This window comes from Microcaecilia unicolor, chromosome 2 (assembly GCF_901765095.1).
Source record: "Microcaecilia unicolor chromosome 2, aMicUni1.1, whole genome shotgun sequence".
Lineage (NCBI taxonomy): Eukaryota > Metazoa > Chordata > Amphibia > Gymnophiona > Siphonopidae > Microcaecilia > Microcaecilia unicolor.
Genome location: NC_044032.1, coordinates 125,597,447 through 125,618,741, shown reverse-complemented (window position 1 = coordinate 125,618,741; position 21,295 = coordinate 125,597,447). Strand labels below are relative to the sequence as shown.

Genomic DNA, 21,295 nt, shown 5'->3' with positions numbered 1-21,295 from the left:
CTTATATGGTGGATGCCTTTTGTAATCTTATCAGGACTTCTACCAGGGAGTTTGACAGTTTCAGTCTCTGCAAGGCACACCTTACTCTGGAGAGATTGCTGGTGTTTCGGATGGTTGTTCCTGTTCCAGATGCAGAGTGGGATACTGGCAGGTATGCAGGAGGAAACAGGAAACCATTCTTGCACTAGGGAGCAGCAAGCAAAAACCAAAACATAGGAGTGGAAGTCACCAAAAGAACCACAAATTCCAGAAACAACCAATGAGAAATATCAAAAAGTGTTTATTCTTCAAATGTAACAGCAAAACTTCCCCCAAAGCAGCATTCAGGTAATACCCAACACGGGCCATGTTTCGGTATCCAGGCATCAGGGGTTCTCATAAAGAGAAACAAGACATAAATAAAGCGTAATGTGATACATCTTAATCCAAAATATGAAATATGAAGAAATAATACAATAAGATGTAAAATATGAAGTGCATGTGAAGGCATAAGTATAAAATAAAAAACTGTGGATGTGAATGAAGACGAGTGATAAAACAGCATATAGAATAATAAATCATAAATAATAAAATAATAGTGACAAAAATGCTTAAGTGAATTTAATTGCAAAACAATATAAAAATAATATAATAAACATTTTGTATACAAGAGAAAAAAGGATGAGTGACAAGTCAACGTAAATGTGTATTATATGGTGAAACTATGTAAAGTCATGTGAAACGTGAATATGAATGTGAGGAAGAACAAACTGTGGGTAGATTGATCTGAAGAAGGCAGACAGCTTCTGGCCCATTCTTGACCTTAAAGGGGTGAATCAAGCTCTGCAAGTCTCTCACCTCTGTGTGAGGACCTTGAAATTGGTGACTTCAGCAGTTCACAAAGGGCAGTTTCTGATTTCATTGGATCTCAAAGAAGTATACCCCCATATACTAATTTAGAAAGGCTCGTCAACAATACCAACAGTTTGTGATCCGAGGGGACCAGAATTAGTTCCAAGTTCTGACCTTTGGACTAGCCTCAGTGCATCAGACCTTTTCAAAGGTGGTAGCTATGGTGCTTCATTGAGAAGGCATCTGAGTTCATCCATATCTGGATGATTGTCTCATCAGTCTGAAATGAAGAGGAGGCAATATACTGCTCAAGGGATTCAGTTATTGCTGTTGCTACGGTAGGTAATAAACTTTGAGAAAAACAAATTGGTGCCTTCTCAGTGCATCAGGTATCTCAGAGTACTTTTTGACATAGGTCCAGGTTTAGAATCTGCTGGCAAAGAGAGCCCCACAGGCATAATACTACATGAAGGTTTTTGAGCTTCATTACAGTCTGTGGTCTCAGGTGCATATGTGGCCGCTTCAGAGGTCACTGTTAGATCATTGGTCAGCCCAGTTGCAGAGTTACGAGCTCTGTCTTCAGTGGACACCTTTGGCCCATGTCAGCTTGAAGTGGTGGCTGAATCTGCAAAATATGTGCAAAGATACTGATTTGGAGGCCCTCATTGGTAATAATAGACACTAGTCTGAGTGGCTATGTGGCACATTATCAGTGTTAGGTAGCACAGGGAAGTGATCACTGACTTGGCAGCCTGTTCAGCAAGGTGAATTTCTAAGCTACAGGCTTTTTTTCTTTTGTTGGGAATCATTTTTATGTTTTATGGAGGCAAGGTTTTCCATATGGATGATTCCTTTCTTTCTTCCAAAAGTTGTGCAAGCATTTTATGCCAGTCCAATGGAAAGACTGTGAGAAGGAGTTCCATTTCCTCTACTTTCGGGAAGTTAAAAGGATCCTCAAATACATTAGATTAGTTGAAAGTAATAAATGAATTCTGGAAGTGAGATAGGTCATGTACACTGGCTGAAAGAGGCTATATCTTTAACATATATTGTCCAACATTGAGTAGTGCCCAACACCCATAAAGCTCACTCAGCTAGAGTGTTGGATGTCTTCCTGGGTGGAGTCATGTGCAACATTCCCAACAGAGATTTGTAGGGCATTGTAGGCTGGATGTCTTCACCTAAGAGGAAGCTACTTTTGGGGTTGGAGTGTTTAGGAAAGGAGTTTCAGAACCCCACCCAGTTTAGACAGTACTTTGTTACATCCCACTGGTTGTAGACTGATCTGGTCTGGTAGACAGTAAATGTGGGCTTACCTTTTTAATTTTCTTTGCTAGAGCCTTACCAGACTAGTCCAGACTCCCTCCCTGAAGTGTTTAGAGTTCTGATCTGCTCTTCTTCCAGGAAGAAATATATCTTGAATTAATTTCAGGTTTTCTCAAGTTTGTGTTTGTTCTATTGGTTGAAACCCTGAATTCCCCCTCTTCTGAGGAGATGGAGAAAATACCTTCTATCATGATTTGTTACAGAAATACTGAGGAGCAGGTGCTGCCAGGGGCAGGCCAAAACTGTCTGCTGTCTGAGGCGAGGGAATGGTCTGCCGCCCCGGCTCTGCTCTACTCCCCCCTCCACATCTCCCCCTTTCCTTCCTTCTCTGAATGTACCTTCTTTTCTAGCTTTCCAAAAGTCAGGGCAGCAGGGTTCCCATACATAGCCCTGCCACCGGCACTGTTCCTTTCTCTCTACTGCGACCAGCTCTATCTCTGAGGAAAGAGGAAGTATGTCAGAGGGCTGCCACTGTGTGCTGCACAGTGCCTTATATAGTTTGTTTATGATTCTTCATATATCACCTTTCTGTAGTACTACTAAAACAATTTACTTATAGGTACAATAGGTCAGGGCTCACTGGTCTTTTTTCTCCTTTTCCATCTGCTGGTTGATGGGCATAACTCACTGGTTCCGGACTGGTCTGGTAGGACTCAAAGGAAAGAAAATTAGCAGATAATACCAGACACCAAACTGGACCGGACAGCACTAACATGGAAACATAGAGGGTGATTTGTTTTTATAACAGGGTGCCTAAGCTGAAAATACACATAGAGGGTCATTCTACTAAAGTGTGCTACAGTTTTTGCAATTAATGTGCCTAAACAGCAAACATTAACATGCTTTAAGTGCCCAGCCCATCCTCTGCAATTACCACGCTGAAATGTTCATTACTGCTCACCTACTTTCCCTTATAGAAGGCTCTTATCACATGCCTTCTGGGTGCCTAATTGGAGTCATCCAGTTATACAATTGCTCCTTTAGTTATGTGTATTTTCAGCAGCACTATATATGTACAGTAAGTGCCAGCTTTGAAAATCCATGTCTAGCTTGAAATAAGGCAGTTACATGTTTGAAATTGTATCTGCTGTTTAACTGTTGGCACTTGGCTGTAAGTTTTGTGTCACCCAAGCCCTCCCCAAATTGTTTGCGCCTTGTGAATGTATAACTTTGGCCGTAACTCTGAATAAAAAAAGCGTTGATGCAGTCAGTGGCCACAGTAATGTTTTGCATATTAACCCGTATGTATCTATTTAACAAAAACACATTACAGAGAAAAAGACCACACACGCCATGAAAGCCTTTCGGTGCATTGTTAATGGAAGGATTTTTTAAATCAAATAAATTAAAATGGCTTGAAGCTTTCCAGTAATGTTAGATATTAACAGAGACTAAGGGAGAGTGATTTGAAGAAAGAGATTTAGGGTTCTGGTAAAGGTGAATATTAACCCTTTCATTTCACAGGCAAAGTATTGCCTATTATATTAGATTTAATAATACAAAACCAACATTTTGGTTCCGTATTCTGGAGAATAAGAGGTAAGATTAACTAGTGGGGAGAAGGATTATTTGGGTGCTAAGCTGGTATGAAATAAATGAAGTATCGCAATAATAAAAAGATTAAATTATATTGCTGGTTTGCATTAATGATACTTCCAGCTGCTAACCCAAATGGATGTAAATTCTTCTCTGGCATCCTGTTACAGAAATTGGTACTTTCTTGGGCAATGCTGTTTATAATTATTTGTACCTCTCTAAATTCTCTTCTAGCATAAGTTTGAACATGGCTCATGGTGGTGGCTTTGTGTTTCTACCTTAAATATACATATGCCTTTCCATTGTGGGATTTCATTTGCTGCTTGTGTGTTTCAGAACAAAGAGCTTACAGCTTGCCAGATCCATCCGAAGGGAAAAGGTATTGTTAACTGCCTGAGTGGCTATTTGAAACTTTGTTCCTGCTTTTATATACAGCATGTAACCCTCTGCCATTCTGTTTCATACTCATTATACAATGGGCTATAATATATTTTACAGCATGCATATTTAATAAATTTTAGCATGTGCTAAAGATGAGTTTAGCCACACAACTAAGAATGTGGAAAGAATCAAATGTGGTACAGTCAGAGCAGGAAGAATATTTACTTGCTCCTGCCCATGTCAGCACCACTTTCAGAATGGCTGCTGTGACCTCTAGTGGCAGTCTCGCAAGACTGCCTCTAAAGGTCACAGCAGCCATTTCTGCCCATGCTAGTTCCATCCTCAAAATGGCTGCTGTGACTTGTAGCAACAGTCTCAGGAGAGTCCTGCTAGACGTTGTGGCAGATGTTTTGAAAGCAGAACTACCATGGGCAGGAGTGATTGAGGATCACTCCTGCCCCAACTTCACCACTAGACCACCAGGGATTGTAAAGTAGGTCCAGAGAGAGCCCCATGGGTGGGTGTGGGAAGGGTCTAATCCTGTTTGGGGGGAAGGAGGGAGTCCAGGAGGAAATTTAATTCTATTAAGGGGAGAAGGAAGGAGGGAGGGGTGCGTTGAGTGTGGCAGCAGTGTCCTGATGCACAATACTGCACCATGTTTCCATGTTATCTGACATTTTAGGTTAATTGATAACTTTTCAGTCCTGTTTGTTGGATAATCAGGACTGAACTATACTAAATAACTAGGCAACCTAACAAATTTATTTGGAATTCAGCCTTCCATTTCTGATATAGGTCCCAAATGCATTCGTAATAAATATCAGCTCATTCTTGAGTTTATAAGTCAGCCTTTCAATACAAGCCAAGTCTGACACTTTCTTCTCCAAAACTTAAATTGAGTAGATTTGTAGAAATAAGCAATGGCCAATCTTGCAGTAAGTAATAAATGATTAATCAACCTTTTTTTTGGGGGGGGGGGGTAGGGGGGGGAATGAAACATGAGACGGGAACAGAATGTTAACCCTAGAGATAGCATCTTTTTGTCTGAGTTAAACAGAGGTATTTCTGTGGACTTGTTTAAGCTGGGAGAGTAAAACAGCATGCATGTATTAATTTCTCAAATGTATGTTATGCAGTGTCACTACTTTACCTCTGCTCTGCCACCCACACAAATACCGGGTGCAGAGTGTGTTATTTGGTGGCACTAATTTTAAAGAAAATCAATGTGGGCTATTCAAAGAGCCCCCTCTGCTTCTCTGTCTTCTGATATTAATATGGGCAGTATATGCATTTCGTAATCACAGACGGTTTCTGTCCCCCTCTCTTCCCCCCCCTCTCCGAGTCCAACGCCACTGTTTCCCCTTTTCTCTCTCTCTCTCTCCACCCCCCCCAATCCAGCATCGCTTTGTTTCCCCCTCTTTCTTTCCCGAGTCCAGCACCACTTTCTTTCCCCCCTCTCTCCCCTTCCTCCGAGTCCAGCACCGGTTTCTTTCCTCCTCTCTCCCCCCCTCCCGAGTCCAGTACCGCTTTCTGTATTCCCCCCCTCCCGGACCGTCAAACCTGCTTCATTTAGCAGCCCCTGCAGCGATAAGCAAGCTGCCAGACCCCCATCAGATCCTTCCTTCCCTCTACCACGTCCCGTGCTGCTCTAACTCTTCTTCCTGTTTGTGCGAGGGTGGGAGTCGTGACGCCAGCAGAGAGGGAAGGATTCGACGCCAGGCTCAATCAGGCTGCTTGTTTAGCAGCGGAAGCAGCCCCTGCAGCAATAACAAAGTAGCCTTGATGGGACGGGAGGGGGCGAGAAGGAGAGCAGAGAGTGGCGTTGGGCTTGGAGAGGGAGGTGTGATGTAGAACAGTGGGAAGGGAGAAAGTGCAAATTACTACTACTACTTATCATTTCTAAAGCGCTACTAGACGTACGCAGCGCTGTACACTTGAACATGAAGAGACAGTCCCTGCTCGACAGAGCTTACAATCTAAATAGGACAGACAGAACAAACAAGAGATAAGGGAATATTAAAGTGAGGATGATAAAATAAGGGTTCTGAACAAAGTGAATAAGGGTTAGGAGTTAAAAGCAGCATCAAAAAGGTGGGCTTTTAGCTTAGAGTTGAAGACGGCCAGAGATGGAGCTTGACGTACCGGCTCAGGAAGTCTATTCTAGGCATATGGTGCAGCAAGATAAAAGGAACAGAGTCTGGAGTTAGCAGTGGAGGAGAAGGGTGCAGATAAGAGAGATTTACACAGATGGTTTCTGTCCCCCTCTCTTTCCCCCCTCTCTGAGTCCAACGCCACTGTTTCCCCTTTCTCTCTCTCCACCTCCCTCTTCACCCCCCCCCCCCCAATCCAATGTGCTGGCCCAAAACCGCATAGGCGCCATTCTAATAAAAATCTGTTTGGGGGAGAGACCGCTCCCCCTAGCTACGCCACTGCGTTATTTCCAGATATTCAAAACCGGGATCTGTGCAGGCTTTGGCTTTGAATATTTGGTTATTTTTAAGCAGGCAAACGCATAGCTGCTTAAGTCGATATTCTTTACTTTGCTGTACCTGTGAGGTAACAGGATTCAGGTTTTGGTTAATAAAGGGTTTTTGTTAATTTCTCCCTTGTCTGGCTGTATTTATTGAAGCCCTCCAACACTAACTTGTCTCACACAATCACACGGTAGAACTTAAATGTTAAAGATAGGGAACTGGCCTTTGTTCATGCCCCTATAGGACATGCCAAACAATTTTTTACAGACTTGACAGAATTGGTTTCTGACCTATCCCCAATCATAGGAGCCAACTTTTCAAAATTATTGGGGGTGCTAAGCCCAATGGAAATAGCCTCTCCCTGGACACATACAAGGAATTTTCTCAATATTGGGGGAGCTCAAGCACCCACAGCACCCACAGAGTCGGCTCCAATGTCCCCAATGGACGTTATTGTAGTAGGGAATTATAATCAAGTCCTGGACCTTTTACTTGACTGCCAACCTAGAGATAAATCTTGAATGAACATCAAGGATTATACATATGTCACAAGTTCATCATTCATTTTCCCACATAGATTATGCACAAAACTCTAAACCTTTGGTATCTAAAGTAGAATCCGTATCAACAGAGAACATTGTAATATCTGATCATGCAGTAATTAGTGTAACATTCTGAGAACTTCAGCCTGACATCAAACTGCCCATATGGTGCTTCAATAATATTTTATTATGTGATCCTAGAAGCACGATACAGGAATACTATAATTTCAATGATGAAGCCCCTGGGATGAAATGAGATGTTCTCAAGGCAACCCTAAGGGGGGCTATTAGTGGGTATATAGCTCGTAACAGACAGCGAGACATTCAAACTTTTGAACATGAGATAAACCATCTAGAGTGGGAATAATAACTCACTGCAGCAGCTCTTAAAGGTGAAATTTAGTTATAATCAGATTCTTAGTGAGTGTTCAAGGAGCAAAACTGTACATTCAAGGTTCAGCTAGATATATTGCTAGAAACAGAGTGTGGAGGCTACTTGCCTCTTACCTAAAAGGGAAGAAAAGGAGCATGATTCATGCTGATTAAAAATTCTGCAGGGGAATTATGTACATTCCCTGAGCATATTGTAGCATGGTTTCATGAATATAATACTACTCTGTATAAATCTGAATCAAATGGAACTCAGGAAGTCAGGTATAGGATCTTTTCTAAACACCATACAAGGACCGTCACTCTCAGAACACAGCAAAGCTCAACTGGAAGCCCCTGTTCATATGGGTGGAAATGCAACAGGCGATTAGACACCACTAAGCACTACTGGGAAGGGTTTAGAACCAGGATAAACCTGCCCTTTTGGTAATTCTGCTTGCCCCTCTCCTGCTGTAACCCTTCCAGAGATGCACACTCAGCTACCAGGTAAATTCTTCTCCCTTCAAATAGCATTTGCAGGGCAATAAGATAATCACAAGGAGACCATGAGTGTTTCTTATATATCACAACAGTTACCCAGATAAATTTCCTGGGCTGAAAATTGCCCTCCTCTTTGAGGTCAACATATGCATAACTATTGAACAACATGTGCTCTTTTTATTTATTTAGATTTTGCTCACACCTTTTTCAGTAGTAGCTCAAGGTGAGTTATATTCAGGTACTCTGGATATTTCTCTGTCCCAAGAGGGCTCATAATCTAAGTTTGTACCTGAGGCAATGGAGGGTTAAGTGACTTGCCTGAGGTCACAAGGAGCAGCAGTGGGATTTGAACTGGCCACCTCTGGATTGCAAGACTGGTGCTCTAACCACTAGGCCACTCCTTCTCCTTTTGTCAGGGGGAGGTTTTTGTGTGAAAGTCCTCTGCATACTTCACTATTCATTCCAAATGTACATTCTGTAGCTGTTTTTGTGCCCCATGGTCCTAGCCTGCCCCAAATTTTCAAAGGGAAACTGCATCATTGACAGGTAGCTTGCAGAGTCACAGCAACAAAAAAAGGGGAAATTTGTTTATATGGTAAAGTCACATTCACAAATTTCCTTCTTTTAGAATTGAGGAGGAGGAATGGGACAAGAGCATTTCACCTACAAAATCAGAGTCCGAAAAATACAAAGTGAGTCGCACTTTCAGTTTCCTGAAGAACAGGATGAGCAGCACTCGGAACAAGAATAAGGTGAGCAAAGTCCCAGCATGTAACCACTCTTAAGAACAGTAGTCAAAGTGAGCAGTAACCCCCAGAAGCCCCTGTGCTTATTTTAATTTTTAGCATGTGACAAAACAGTGAAGATGACTGAAAAAGTGGACAACACTCTAGATAAGGATAACTGTTTATTGAAGGGTGAACAAGACTCGACACAGCTGTGTTTCAGCCTATGAGGTCTGCATCAGGAGTCTCTTGTGTTCAATAATTATATCCACTTGTAATATTGGTCTTCAAAAGCTTGTCTAAATAGAAGCTGCTGTGTCTTGTGCGCAGAGATAAGATAAAGCTATGTGAGCAATAAAACCTCAAGGGTGAGCTCGATGTTTGATTGCTGACATAGCAGAATGAGGACAGAGCAAGGACTTAATTGGCTAGCAGTGATTTTCAATCTACTAACCAGATAAGTGCCCAGATAAAATTAGAACAGCAAAATGGATGTTCTAATTTTATCTGCATAGTTATCTGGGCACCACTCACACCTGTTTTGGCTGCCGTACACTGATTGCCAGTTTCTGCAAGAATTACTTTAAAAATATTGGGCCTAGTATTTAAAGCTTTTAGAATTGGTGTCCTAAAGTATTTATCAGATGTGATTAAGAGGTATATGCCTTTCAAGACAGTTGTGGTCATCTCAGCAAACTTTGTTGGCACTCCCTCCATTAACTTTGATTAAACTGTCTTCAACATGGAAACATGTCTTCTGTTACTCTGGTATTACTTGTAGAATTCTTTGCCAGAAGAAATTAGAAGCATTAATAGTTACTTACTGTTTTTAATAGTTATTTAATGTTTTGTAAAGCATGTCTTTTTCAGAGTTTCTATGGGCAGCTGTGAATATGCTGTTCGGTGTTTGTAACATTGGAATGCTTTGCAATCTTATGTATTATGTTTTTATTGATTTATTGTGTTTGTTATTTTATTGTTTTTTATATTTTAATTCTATGATGCTTTTGTGAACTTGACTATTTGTATTTTGTTGATTTTATTAATTCTGTGAACCACTTTGATGCATTTTGTGTAAAGTGGTATATCAATTCAATAAATCAATTCAAATCAAAATTGGCTGGCACCTGGATAACTGCCAGTGGCTAGTGCCCAAATTAAGCTTGGAATTGAATATCCAGGTCTAATTCAGCCTGGCTTAAAAAACGCTGGCTGTTGTGGGCTGAATATTGGAGGGCCTATTTATTTATTTAGTAATGTTAGAAGATTACCTGATTTTCCTGTAACATCAAGGCACAGCATAATTAAATAATATACATGAAGTTTAATAAATAAATATTTGAGTATTAAAATTTTGGTCAGTGGGTACAAGAAGTTTCAGCTCTTTTTATGCTTGATTCCATTCTGATCTGACGAAGAAGGGCTACCTTCGAAAGCTAATCTAAAAATGTATTAAGTTAGTCCAATAAAAAAGGTATCATCTTATTTTCTTTTCTATGCTTTATTTTATTCTATTTTTATTGATTATCTTTAACATATGTGAAGACAAAGAACAAGGATGGCAAAGAGAAAGAGAAACTGAGCAAGCACCAGTTTGCAGCAGGAACGTTTGCTGGGGTTGCCCCGTGCTTGGTGTGTGAAAAGCCACTTCTTGGAAGAGAGTCTCTACAGTGTACAAGTAAGTAGTTCATGTGTTTGTGATGGAAAATAAACATCCATGTACAGCACTGGTATAGAAATAACACTTAATAAGCACAGCATAAAATGAAAAGAAAAAATGGTATCTTTTCCTTAATCTGTTCAGTCTATAATGTTGTATTCAGTGAGCCAAGAAAAGCAGGTTTGGATGTGCATTTCTGGCCATTTAGTATATCATGATCCAGCCCTTTTTTTTTTGGGGGGGGGGCCCCAAAGGTAGACTAGGGGAACCGAGTATTCTCTCCAATTCCACCCCCTCCCCCGCTGCTGCAACCCCCGCCACATTAAAGTATACTTTTGCTGGCAGGGATGCTAAGCCTTGCCAGCCAAAGTGGTCTCCTGTGTGAGTCCTGTCTGTGCTGCCAGAGCAGGGCTTAAGTTGACTGTACACTTCAGCTGCCGACATTGCACTCTCACACATGCACAGTTCATTGGTGAACTGAACATGTTCCAGAGAGCCGGCATCAGCTTAAGTGCTTCTCAGACAGCATAGGCCAGAAGACTACTTCATCTGGCAGGGATTGGCATCCCCACCAGCCATTAAAGCAGAGGGGACTGAGCTGAAGATATTGAAATTGATAGCCTCTCTAGAAGTTCCCAAAATCTGTACCATGAGAAATCCCATCAATATGAGATTCTGTCTTCAGTAATGATTTCTTGGGATTGGAAGACAGTAAAATACCCTCTTACTCTCTGACTTGTTTGCTACAACATTTCCTCCTATGTATGCTGAGCCACTATAATCTAGCATCATATCTTAATCTAGTGCTTCTGAAGAGTGGTCAGGTTTATTTGGGAATGAGTTTATCAGACACTTATGACAAGTAAAGGAAATCAACACCCAGGAGGTCAAGAACAAGGCTTGCCTAAATGTCTGCAGACTTCCATCACAGAGGTTTCAGGATGCCTCAGGGTGTTAAAATGTCTACCTGCCAGTTAAATCTGATTCCACCTCAGATTGTAAAAATATTAGCAAATGACAGTTCCAGTTCTTGGCCCACATTGTGAACTCTGAAACAAGCAGAGACTGTTAAAGAATGGAGCCCTAGATGTCAGTCCTATTGAGCGTTATTGGCCAGTGTCAGATTTGACATTTCCGAACAATAAAGAGTTATGCATATTCAGTGTATTTTTTTCTAGTGAAAAAGGTGCCGGTACTCAAATGCCAGGCCACCCTTCAGGGACTGGGTGATCACTGAGGGACCCACCCACAATAACCAGGCCCCCGCTCCACACAGTAGCCAGGTCCCCTGCAAGTAGTCACAGAATCTATGTCAAGGCAGAATTGGTGTGTAGAGCCTCAGCTCTTTCATTAAAACTTGGGATCCATGGGTCAATTTATCAATGGAAAAGGTGCCGGTACTCATTACCCCCAAATGCCTCCTCAAAAAAAGCTCTGTGCATATTCATCGTAATTGCTTTCTTACTGATATGGTTACTATATATCGCTGCAATTTTTGTTCTCCATCTGTTGCTGTTTTCATGATGTCTATCTTGATGTTTTATTGCATTTTATCTGTTTGTTTTTAGCTATTGTGTATGTTTTATTATATACTATTATGCATAAGTGCCAATATTGGGTATCTGTATGTCTAGAGCAGGGGTTCTCAGCCCAGTCCTCGAGATACACCTAACCAGTCAGGTTTTCAGGATTCCCACAATGAATATGCATAAGATAGATTTGAATGCCCTACCTCCATTGTAGCTTAAGGAGCAGAACGGATCACAGATGAAGGTCAAGCAACAATACTTTATTAAAGAAAGACATGACGTAGCCGTGTTTTGCCTGAAGGCTGTATCAGGGGCAACACCATTAGTGATAAGCATAAAAAAATATATCCACTATTAGCCAGCTATGCTATATATAATTTTTTAAACATTTTTTATGCTTATCCTTATTGGTGTTGCACCTGACGCAGCCTTCGGTTGAAAAGTGGCCACATTGGGTCTTTCTTTACTAAAGTGTTGTTTGACCTTCATCTGTGATCCATTCTGCTCCTTGTGCTACTCTATCTGTGGATCTTTACTGCCTCTCTTTGTTGGATTCTACCTCCATTGTATGCAGATCTCTCTCATGCATATTCACTGTGGTTATCCTGAAAACGTGATTGTGTCCCATGGACTTGGTTGAGAACCCCTGATCTAGGGTGTATGTTTGGGCTGGATGCTCCAGGTTATACTGGTTTTGGCATGACCAGCCCTGACCATATATGCTAAAAGAGAAGTTCTATAATCTAGGCACTGACATTCACATAGAAACAGAGAAAACTTAAGGCAGATAAAGACCATATGGCCTATCCAGTCTGCCCATCCATGTCACCTACGATCCCGTTGTCCCCCTTAGAGATCCTATGTACTTGTCCCAAGCTTTCTTGAGTTCAGATATAGTTTTCTTCTCTACCACTTCCACCAGTAGGCCCATGCATTCACCACCCTGTCCATGAAGAAGTATTTCCTCAGGTTACTCCTAAGTCTGTCCCCTTTTGCCTTTATCCTATGCCCTCTCATTCCAGAGCTTACATAAGAATGGCCATACTAGTTCAGACCAACGGTCCATCTAACCCAGTATCCTGTTTACAACAGTGGCCAATCCAGGTCACAAGTACCTGGCAGAAACTCACCTCCTATGCATTTATGCCATGTAGGTATTTAAACATCTCTGTGTTATTTCTTCTCTCCTGCCTTTCTTCCAAAGTATATATATATATTGAGATCTTTAAGTCTGTCCCCAAACACTTTATGATGAAGACCACTGACCATTTTAATAGCCGCCCTCTGTACCGACTCCATCTTGTTTATATGTTTTTGATGGTGTGGTCTCCAGAATTGTATACAACATCCTAAATGAGGTGTTACCAGAGACTTATACAGAAGCATCATCACCTCCTTTTTCCTACTGGCCATTCCTCTGCCTATGTACGCAAGCATCCTTCTAGCTTTTGCCGTTGACTTTCTACCTGTTTGGCCACCTTAAGATCATACATACAGTCACACCCAAATCCCACTCCTTTGTCATGCACGAAAGTTCTTTACTTAAACTCTCTTGGATTTTTGCAGCCCAAAGGCATGACCCAGCATTTTTTTAGCATTAAATCTTAGCTGCCAAGTTCTGGACCATTCTTTAAGCTTGTTAAGTTCCTCCTCATGTTATCCACACCATTATTGGTGTCTACCCTTTTGCAGATTTTGGTATCATCCACAAAGAGGCAACCCTTACTAGACTGCCCATCAGCAATATCATGAAAATATGTAGAATTCTAGCATTTAACATGTGTATGTGTATACTTAACTCAGAAAATCTTGTATGGATAGCAAATTGTATATTGATATATAAACTCCAAATATGTTTTGCATGCACTATTTGGGAAAGGATTATAAGAATGAATGTTTTAAATATCTTGATTTAAATAAATGAAGCCTCAACTGTCCAGGGAGAGTCGTAGACATTTCTCAAAACCCTTAAATAGATTCTTATCACTGGCTTCTGTAAAGACAAAAAAAAAAAAAAAACAGCAGTGAAAAACTCCCGCAGGAGAAAAAATCACTACCTCAAGAACCGGTGTTACCTAAGAAAAGTGTCTGAAATGTTTCTTATGTACTTTCTCAAGCTAGTGTTAAAAAAAATGAAAAAAATCACATATCTAAAAAAAAAAAATGCCACATAACCTGCACTAGGAATGAAAAAGAAAAAAAAAAACATTGATCTGAAAACCTCAAAAAATCACTTCTAACAACGATAATCCTCTATGCACTATTCTATAAATATCCACTTAACTTGCATATAGGGGCATTTTCATATGACATTAAAGTCTAACTTTGGAAATTTTGCTAAAAACAACCAAAATTTCAGTGAGGAATATAGCCATTTTCAAAACAGAAAAAAAAAACTATTTTTTTATTTTTTGAAAATGGCTACTTCCTAGACGTTTTTGTGCTCTGTGCATTTATATTTTTGGTCCACTTTTGGAAAAAAAAAAGTCCTAGTGAAAAACGCACAAAATCAAGCCATTGGGATTTAGGAGAGGCCAGCATTCTTAGTACACTGGCCGCACAGACATTATTATTATTATTAACATTTGTATAGCGCTACCAGACACACGCAGCGCTGAACACCTGACATAGAGAGACAGCCCCTGCTCAATAGAGATTACAATCCCAGGAGAGCAGTAGGGCACCCTAGGAGACGCAGCAATGGACTTCAAATAAATGCTTCCAGGTACACATCTCACTGTTGCTCCCTTATCTTGTCTGCTGAACTTTCCCCCAAACCACCTAAAACCCATTACCCCCAACTGTACACCACTACAATAGCTTTTATGGGTGAAGGGGGTATCTATATGTGGGTACAGTGGTTTCTGGTGAGTTTTGGCTTGGAGGGCTCACAGTTTCCATCACAAGTGTAACAGGTAGGGGGAGATATGGGCCTTGGCTCATCTGTCTGTCTGAAATACACTGCACCCACCACTAGACTACTCCAGGGACCTGCATTCTGCTGTAATGGACCTGAGTATAACATCTGAGATTGGCATAGAGGCTGGTAAGTAATGTTTTTAATCACATTTATTGGGGGGGTCGGAGGGGGTTAATGACTACTGGAGGAGTAAGAGAAGGTCATCTGGTCATTTAGGGCATTTTTTTGTGGTTTATTCATTAATAAAACATCCAACTTATAGCCCTGGATGTTTTTGTTTTATTCCATTATGGCAGAAAAATGTCCAGGTGTTAAGAACACCCAGATCCCGCCCTTAACACACCCATGACACGTCCCCTTATGATTTGAGCACATATCTGATGGACTTATAGAAAAATGTCTAAAAATTGGTTTAAAAAAAACAATTTGGATGTTTTTTTTAAGAAAAATGTTCAAATGCAGATTCATGACACTTTTCAGATGTTTTTCTCTTTTGAAAAGAAGTCCCATATTGTACAGTACAAGGGGGCTTATGCAGAGATGGAGCTTGGGTGAGGTTGCAGCTTACATGTGTATACATGTCCCTGCCACATTTAGGCTTCTTCAGTGTGGCCTTGGGTCATTTAGTTGGAAGTGCTCAGTGGTAGAATTTCCCCTTGATATATAGACACCCAATATATGTATACCTATATGTATAGAGTAGGCAAATAAGTCAATTACATTTAAACACCAATTGTGCATGTAAATATACAGAATAGAAACATTTAGTCATTTGTGTGTCTAAGTGGTATTTTACAAACAGGCGCCTGGATTTACATTACTTTTATGGCTTTCAGGCATGCAGGAGGTATATTTGAAAACCCCCCAACAAAAATAGAATTTTCTCCTTAGTATTTTATTGCTTGCACCAGAGTTATGGAATTTTCTCCCACTAGTTGTTCATACTAGTGATATTTCCTTTTTAAAAAAAAATAAAAAGTTGATGAATGCTTGGCTTTTCACTCATTAGCTGTATTCAGGTGGAATTTGCCATCTGCACTTTGTTTTATGGGGGATAAAAAAAACATGGGGTGATTCCAGTTTTAAATTTTAATGCATAGATTTAAAGAATGGAAAAGAAAGCGAGTGATCATTTTATTTAAGTATCATGCTATGCAAATAATAAGTGACCTTCCATTATGTTTGTTCATGAACTTGCTATACTACCCTTCTCAGCAAACAAATCGAAGTGATTTGCAGTACCCAAAACAAAAAAGAGTCAGAGAAGCTCAGAAAATAGAGGGGAAAGAAAGAGTCCAGTAATAAGCCCCACAGCAGTAACCACCATTTGTTCCACCTAGCCCAGCAGGGGCTAGACCTTGAGAAATGCTAATGGGGAAAATAAAGTACGTTTTCAACCATTTCTTGCATTTCATGAAATTGGTTTATTTGATATTATGCAGATTGTTTTACTGTTCACCACTGTGAAAAGCTTCTGTGTAAAGAGAATTGTCAAATGAAAAGAATGCATATAAAATACTATAGTTCTGTAGCCTTCATGCTGTGAAATTATTCTGCTTTCAGATTGTAATGAAAATGTGCATAAAAACTGTAAGGATTCAGCACTTCCATGTACAAAGGTAAAGTAAGAAAAATTATTTCAAGGTTCTAATTAGGATGGTACTAAGTACATGTTGTATTCATGAATGAAAATACAATATAAAAAAAAGACTTGCCATTCCTATTTGTTAAAGATTATCTAATTCTACTTAATGGGTGTCCATCTAACTACAGAACCGTGCTCCTATCCCAAGTCTATTCTTTTACACACAGTGGGCCCGATATTCAGCACTATTTAACTGACTTGGAGTAGCTCCTGGCCGGTTAAATACCGCTTAGTCGGCTAATTACTAATATTCAGCACAAGATAGCTGGTTATCTCCGCTGAATAGTGCACAAATATTCAGTGCTGGCTGGCTAAGTTTGGTGGGCAAATCTGCATAAATATCAGTCCTAGCTTCAGTGGCGTTCCTAGCGTCGACAACACCCGGGGCGGATCGCCGATGTGCCCCCCCGGGTGCAGCGTGCCCTCCCCCCCCCGGCGAAATGACACCCCCCGGGTGCACGCTGCTGGGGGGGGGGGGGGGTGCCGCGGTGTGCGCCTGTCGGCTGCAAGTTCGAATCGCTACACTAAATTCTCTTGTTCGCTGCAGCTCCCTCCCTCTGACCCGGAACAGGAAGTAACCTGTTTCGGGGCAGAGGGAGGGAGCTGCAGCGAATGAGAAAATTTAGCATAGCGATTCGAACTCACAGCCGACAGGCGCGCACCGCGGCACCCCCCAGCGGCGTGCACTCGGGGCGGACCGCCCCCACCACCCCCCCTTGGTACGCCACTGCTAGCTTTACACACTGAATATTCATTTAGCCAGTTAATTTACAGCTGGCCAAAATACCCTTGGATTTTCAATGCTGGTAACTGGAAATGACCTAGCATTGAATATCCGGGTGGGGGGGGGGGGGGGGGCAGTGTTAAAGAAAGTTGATCATATTTGAAAGATTCTAATTTTTCCACTTCCAGTGACGACAACTTATGCCCAGGAAAGAAGGTTTAGAATGGCCATTTTAGTTGGCAAATCCACCATTAGGTCATGCATTTGATATACAACCTTTCAGTGGTAGAACCAAAATGGTTTACATATCACTGGTACTTTAGGCATGTAGATAGCTGGGTAGCTGTTGGGCGTGATGTTACTTTCCTGTCTGGTGTATTCCTCATGCATCATCTAGATAAGATTTTAGACAGTACTGGGAAGGAACCCTCTGTCTTGGTACATGTGGATGTCAGTGACATAGGAGAGTGTGGGTGGGAGGTTGTGGAAGCTAAATTTAGGATTTTAGAAAGTTTAAATCCAGAACCTCTAGGATTCCATTCTCAGAAGTGTTCCCTGTACTAACCTCAGGACCTAAGAGATGGGCAGAGCTCCAGAATCCTAATATATGTTTGAGGTGATGGAAGAGGGATTTAGATTTATTAGGAAATGGGCAACATTCTGGGCAAGTGTATGGGGGAGGGTTGTTCCAAATAGATGGGCTCCACCTTAACTGGAGTGGAACCAGGTTTCTTGAACCGACATTTGACAAGGAGGTACAGGAGCACATGCTTCAGAGTAAGTGTCCAGCATCTCTCTCTCTCTCTGTCTGTCTCTCTCTCTCTCTTTTCCTGGCACTCCTGTGGTCATACTTCTCTCTTTCCCTTCCCTTCCTTACTCCACCCACTGAAATGGCAACTCTTTCTCTCCTTCCCTCCCCCTCCCCCGCCCTTGTATAGTTCAATACCTTTCCTTTCCCTCCTCTCACATGGTTTGGTACTTCTTTCTCCCCCCCCCCCCCCCCCCCCCCACACACACACACACACTTTTATGCAGTCTAGTATCTCTCTCCCATCCCTCTTCCCCAATATCCCCTGTGGTCCTCCAACCTTCTCACTCATCATCCTTGCAGCATCAGTGATCAAGGCAACCTGCCTACAGCTGGCTACAGAATCCTTCACTCTGACCCATCCTGCCTACACAGAAACAGGATGTTACGGCAGCAGGAAAGCGTCGCAGGCCAGCTGGAGGTAGGCTGCCTTGGTTGCTGACACTGCAATATGGAAGGTTGGAGGTCTGGCTGGGGAGGAGGAAAGGGCGAGAGAAATGCCAGACTCTGTGTGTGTATGTGTGTGGGGGAGCGGGGATTGGAAGAGGGAGATATGCCAGACCTTGCGGGGGGGGGGGGGGGGAGGGTAATGTTGGGCAGAGAGTATGACACCTTTTTCTTCTGCTTTCCTCCAAACAACAGACATGCTGAGACTGGGGTAGCAAGCCATTTTTTGTGGGGTGGCAATTGCCTTCACGTGCCACCCTGTAGCAATACCTATGAGGGGTAGATATTTTGGATTCAGTACTTAATGGAATGAAGAACTTGGTGTGAGAGGTAATGGGAGGGGGGTAGGGAACTTGGTGATTATAACATGCTGAAATTTGAGATACTAACTGGACTGAAGACACTAACTACTGGATTCTATATATGGCGCCTTAATTTCTGTGTGGAAATCAAAATGAATTCTATAACAATTCATGTAAGGTAATTGGTTATTTAGCTAATCAGTGCTGTCAATTGGGTGTTAGCAAGCAATTGTCAGTACTAATTGGCTTTAATTAAGATTTACATGCAGAACGCGCTAAGCATATTCTGTAATGTGGTGCACGTAAATTCTAAGTCGCCTAGTTGTAAAGGGGGTGGTGGCCTTGGGTGGGGACATGGGCATTACTAAAATTTATGCACATTGTTATAGAATCCACCTGCTCTGCGCCTAATTTAGGCATCAGGATTTATGCCAAGTAAAACATGGCCTAAATGGACATGACTAAATATGGTCGCGTGGAGAGGCGCTCGTCTGTATATCGCTTGGAAATTTAACTCTATTCTATAAAATATAGGCATACTTTAGAGAATACGCCTAGGTGTATTTTTTTTCCATGTGGAATTTTCAGGCACCAGATATAGAATCTAGCCATTAGTGTTCCTTTTACTCAGGACTTCTTTTGTGCTGGTACATGCTGGTACAGCGTAACGGCACCTGTTTTACCCCATGTGGAGTGCCTGTCATGCCCCTCTCTCCATTCCATACTCCCCAGGGCTAGGACGGCCCCTCTCTCTCCTGCTTACACTGGTGCAATTCTGTAAGAGGAAGAAACTGAGTCCGCATGGCGCACTTACTCACCTTAGACCACCTGATCCACTGCACTGATGCTGGAACTTCTCTATGCTGTGGCCCGCCCTCCCCTTCTGATGTAACTTCCTTCTTCTTCAAGAGCAAGCCACAGCAAAGGTACATTCCAGTGTCAGTGCAGAGGATCAGGCCTCAAGAGAGTAAAAAACTTGTTTTCGTCTTCTTATAGAACTGCACCAGACAAGAGTGTTAGCGGGAGAGAGAGAGAGAGATGGTGTCCCGGTCCTAGACCTGAGGAGAGAGGGACTCAGCTTCTTCTGAGGAGAATCGCTGGAAATAGATGGGAGTGGAGGGAAGGAGATAGAGAAGAATTGTTGAACATGGACAGGAGGGAAGGGCAAGGGACAGAGGTGAATCTCTGGACATGGATGGAAGGGTAGGGCAGGGGGGAGAGGATAATTGCTGGATATGGGTGGAAGAGGAGGGCAGGGGAGAGAGTAGAATTGCTGGACATGGATGTTAAGGAGAGCAGGGGGAGAGGAGAATTGCTGGACATGGATGTTAAGGAGAGCAGCGGGAGAGGAGAATTTCTGGACTTGGATAGGTGGAGGGGAGTGCAGGGGAGAGAGGAGAATTGCTGGACATGGATGAGGAAGAAAGAAGATGAGAGCGGAGAATTGTTGGACATGGATGGATGAAGGGAAAGTCAGGGGAGAAAGGAGAATTGCTGAACATGGATGGAGAGGAGAGCAGGGAAGAGAGGAGAAAATAGGCAAAAGCTGGATCCACTCTATACCTCCTCCAGTCAAGTCCGCTGAGGACCCAGCTTTTACTCATGGATATTGTTAGGTTCTGAGATTTTGATGATATATTGTGTTTCAGATTTGGCAAAACTTTTCTAATTCCTGGTCTGTGTGCTAATTTGGTGTGTGTCATTTTTGGTATACTGGAGCTGTAACAGCTTGGAGAAATTATTTTTAATGAAAAAAAATCACAAGTTATTTTTCTTCTCCTTTACTGGTGTAATATTTTCAGTGATGCCAGTTTATATGCGCCACTGCTGGTAAAAGGGGTGTGGCTACTGTAGGTGTGGCTACCGTAGGGGCAGAGCCATAGATAGTGACCCCCACCCCTAAGGTTACCCATAATGAATACCTTTTTCCTACAAAAAAAAATGCACTGCTTTTACTATAAGGCGTTAGAAGCTGAGCTTACTGCATAGTAACACAGGACTTTCCCATCTGCTAAGCCCAGATTCAACATGGCACTTAAAAAAAAAAAAAAGTTTCTATTGTTTTCAGGCCATGTCATAATGTTGCCATTAACACTCACTAAGTGCTCAGATGTTAACCCTGCATTATCCAGAATCAGAATGTGCTAGCTGAATAACACTTCCATGCCCATGATACGCCCCCCTCCAAAAAAATATTTGTAAAAAATAAATAGCTTGCAGTTAATGTGCAGAAAAGGGGAAATTACCACAAATATGTTAATACATTTTGCGGTAAGCACTTTCTCATGCATTAAATGCTCGTTAGGGCTTAATGCCCTTTAGTCCCTATGGAAATAGATTGCACTTCCATTTAGTTTTCAACAGGGCTACCATGAAAGCATGAGAAAAATGGTTTAAGAAAGGAAAACTGCAGATCAGAGTACTTGATGTCAGTGCCCTGCAAAATGGAAAACTATAAAGCTGCCTGACCATTTCAGTTATTCAAAATTATTTTAGCTTTCATGCCAACAAAGCCTGATTTCATTAAATATAAGATTGCTTGTCTTGATCTTATCCCAAAGATAATTTACATAAA

General features: G+C 41.8%; 1 protein-coding gene across 1 annotated transcript in view; it reads left to right on the top strand.

Moving 5' to 3' along the window:
• The window catches only part of ARHGEF28 (Rho guanine nucleotide exchange factor 28), a 562,380-nt gene that overhangs the window by 397,861 nt on the left and 143,224 nt on the right, over positions 1-21,295 (top strand). The window contains 4 exon segments of the mRNA XM_030193284.1: positions 4,030-4,072; positions 8,589-8,712; positions 10,231-10,363; positions 16,358-16,413. Coding sequence (XP_030049144.1) covers positions 4,030-4,072; positions 8,589-8,712; positions 10,231-10,363; positions 16,358-16,413 — 356 coding nt within the window.